The sequence below is a fragment of the Cibotium barometz genome, chromosome 18 (genome assembly GCF_041138505.1).
Source record: "Cibotium barometz isolate CiBa-2024 chromosome 18, ASM4113850v1, whole genome shotgun sequence".
Lineage (NCBI taxonomy): Eukaryota > Viridiplantae > Streptophyta > Polypodiopsida > Cyatheales > Cibotiaceae > Cibotium > Cibotium barometz.
In genome coordinates this window covers 9,057,520-9,060,679 of record NC_141063.1, presented here as the reverse complement: position 1 = coordinate 9,060,679, position 3,160 = coordinate 9,057,520, and the positions used below count along the sequence as shown (strand labels likewise).

The following is a 3,160-nucleotide window of genomic DNA, read 5'->3' as shown; positions in this document are numbered from 1 at the left end:
CTAAGAAGGTCGCTCACAATGGAGACCTGCAAGGTGTATGAAAGAAATACAGAGAATAGTGAGTAGAAATTTTACTTCGTAAGATGCAGAGATTGATGTTGTTGAGTGAAGCCCGTAGATGCTTTCTTGTGTATCTGCACACCCGTCTGTAGTAGACTGACAAAACTACTCTAGAATCCGATGAAGAATAGTACAAATCCGGTACCCAAAGTTGTTTGTAGAAATCAAAAACTGCACAAACAACCCCCAAAATGCATCCGAAACGAAAATATGACCGCAAAATCATAGTACAAAGTAGTGCACACTTCATATCCTCTTTCTTCTCCCAAAACCTATAAAATAACCAACAATAAATTGGTGAAATAAATATTCCATAAGCATACAAACCATCATCACACATATTTGCCAGACATAAGTAACCCAAGAATCATCCCTACATACGAACCAACTAAACAACCATTGGAGACCCCAAGCATACGTCAATATCTACCAAACATATTAATATTTATTATGGTATCACCCATGATATTAACATAATTTGACATGACGCAAAGATAATCCAAACGTCCCCGAATTATCTAAGAGGGTAGAATAATATTTTTAAAGGCTTAAAATATACATACACACACATAGTATATATCTGCTAATCATCTTCACATAATTATCTCGGATGCTCCTTGTGTGGAACACACCTACATATTGAATGCATTACGAGAAGAAATGAGGTGCACGTGTATAAAAGATGCTAATTATCATCTTCAACATGCATCCTTGCGTGGGAACACCAGTTAACAAGGTCCTTCGTGTGCAAAAACTAAGAAGAGCACGCGGGAACCGCGTTAGCGTGTGAACAATCATGAAGATCTCTTTATTTAGAACACGGAAGCGCGTGAGCGGAAGCGCGTGAGCCAGTGAATATATACATATATTTGATCCATCAATAATAAAGAAATCGGCGCCTCTGCTCACAGCACCTAAAGCTTTTGCGCTGAACAAGTAGAGATATGACACGTGAGCATCCCCCGTGTAGAGTAGAATTGCCAGAAGCCTCTTCCCCGCCTGACAGCTCGGACCAAGCCCACAGCTATGCAAGTGCCAGTACCTCAGCCCTAAATGTCCACGTAGATGTTGCCAACCAGGACATTAGAGAGATCTTTGATCAATTTGACGAGAACAACGATGGCAAGATCAGCAAAGAAGAGTTGAGTAGATCTTTCCAAAGACTTGGCTTCTCTGTGCCACCCGATGAGCTGGCCACCATGCTTGACAGCGTGGACTTGAACCGTGATGGGTTTGTGGATTATTCGGAGTTCATCTGTATGTATGGTAGCTTAATTAAGGGTAGATTATCCAATGATGATGATGATGGTGATGCTAGCACGCATGAGGATGCAGACCTCAAGCAAGCTTTTCAAGTGTTTGATAAAGATGGGGATGGGTTTATATCTGCAGAGGAGCTTTATTCCGTGCTTTCTAGCATGGGCGTTTTGCAAGGGAGGACTCTACGAGACTGTGTAAAGATGATTAGTAAAGTGGATGCAGATGGAAATGGGCACGTTGATTTTGAAGAATTCAAGCATATGATGGCATCTAGGCTAGGCTAGGCTAGGCTAGGGAGATGTGACACTCTGTGTGTGGGTGTGTGTACATGCTCTGGTTTTTTTTTTTTTTTGCCTTGACTACTTTTCTCATGGGAAAGTTGAAGCCTTGACGATTATGTTAATTCTCACGTGCTGGGTCTGTCTTGCCGCCGCTAGCTGCTTGTTCAAAGCTCTAGAGCTTAGTTATGTGAATCCCAAATACAATAGGATTTCTCCAAGTTAATACAAAAAACTTGGATCTAGAAGGCATTGCCTCCTTCAATCTGTTTCTGAAATTTTTACTTATTATTTCTTTACATGCTAAATTGTATTTTTATTTATTTTGTTATAGTATACACAATATGAAAATCATGTATTAAACCTGACGACTTTCTTCATTAAAAAAAACATACTAAAATGAGGTTTAAAAAAAGAGCAAAAATGGAATATTGCTTTAGCCTTCTCTCTCTCTCTCTCTCTCTCTCTCTCTCTCTCTCTCTCTCTCTCACTCACACACACACACACACACACATCCGTATGAAAATTAATATCCCATTCCCCATTATGGATCAAGGAACCTAGGAGGCAACACAATACTTCTTTTGGGGTGCATATTGATAGGAAAACTATTTTTGCACATCACTTTGAGTCTTAAAGTCTCCATAGTTTTCTTGATAGTCAATCAGGCATGCACCAATATTGATAAGCACGACTGGGAGATGTTTTCGCAAATGACTAGATATTAGCTTTATCACCAGTGGAGTGAGGGGGAGGCCCAAATTTTGTTAAGTTCAATATGAGTTTTTTTAATATGGAACATTCAGTGCCTACAAAGCATGTTCATGTTTAGACATCATTGGAAGACGTACTGTTTGAAGGCTTGAGATCAATATGTGGCGCACTCTAAAAGAAAATCCTTATAAAGAATGTATTTTTTAGGCGAGCAATTTCTATTGAGCGATTTTCAAAAATGAAGAGCGGTTTTCTCCCTCTCTCTGCAACATGCCTTGACTCTCTCTCTCTCTCCCCTTATCTATCCCTCTTTAATTCTTACATTCCCTTCCCCCCCTTCTCTCTCTCTCTCTCTCTCTCTCTCTCTCTCTCTCATGTTGGACCATGGCATCAAGGGCAAACACAACAGCAACGCGTGCAACATCAAATGAAAATCCGCCAACCTTAGGCCTTCCCCCACACTTAAATCCTGTACAACCACAATTAAAATTGTGGAAGATGATAATCAGCATGTGTGCCCTATGCCTTATATACCCTTAACACCCAATCATTCACTTCAACTATGGGACAGTCAACCTCCATGTGGAGCTGGTGGTGGACGACGCTACTCCAACACCCCCCTGTAAGAAACATGAAGTAGATTTGGTTGCACATGCACATGGGGGGGATGGGGCCCACACACTTGGGGGATTGGACCCACACCCATGTTGTCACTATGTGCATGTGCAACCAAATCTACTTTATTACAAACCGTCCTCGAAACATGCACAAAGTAAAACCATAGTATGGATGGTTTGCATAAGCATCAACATGAACCACTTCACATTTCCTTGCCAAAGCTGTCCAAA

At 40.9% G+C, this 3,160-nt stretch overlaps 1 protein-coding gene across 1 annotated transcript; it reads left to right on the top strand.

Moving 5' to 3' along the window:
- The first annotated feature begins 950 nt into the window (after positions 1-950).
- Positions 951-1,843, top strand: LOC147628890 (calmodulin-like protein 3). The gene has a single exon (XM_086812068.1). The coding sequence runs from the start codon at positions 1,005-1,007 to the stop codon at positions 1,602-1,604; it is 600 nt and encodes a 199-aa protein (XP_086668194.1). The 5' UTR covers positions 951-1,004; the 3' UTR covers positions 1,605-1,843.
- Positions 1,844-3,160: the final 1,317 nt, after the last annotated feature.

What these genes read in the sequence shown, in the direction of transcription:
- LOC147628890 (XM_086812068.1), top strand. Translation starts at nt 1,005, where the DNA reads ATGACACGTGAGCATCCCCCGTGTAGAGTAGAATTGCCAGAAGCCTCT.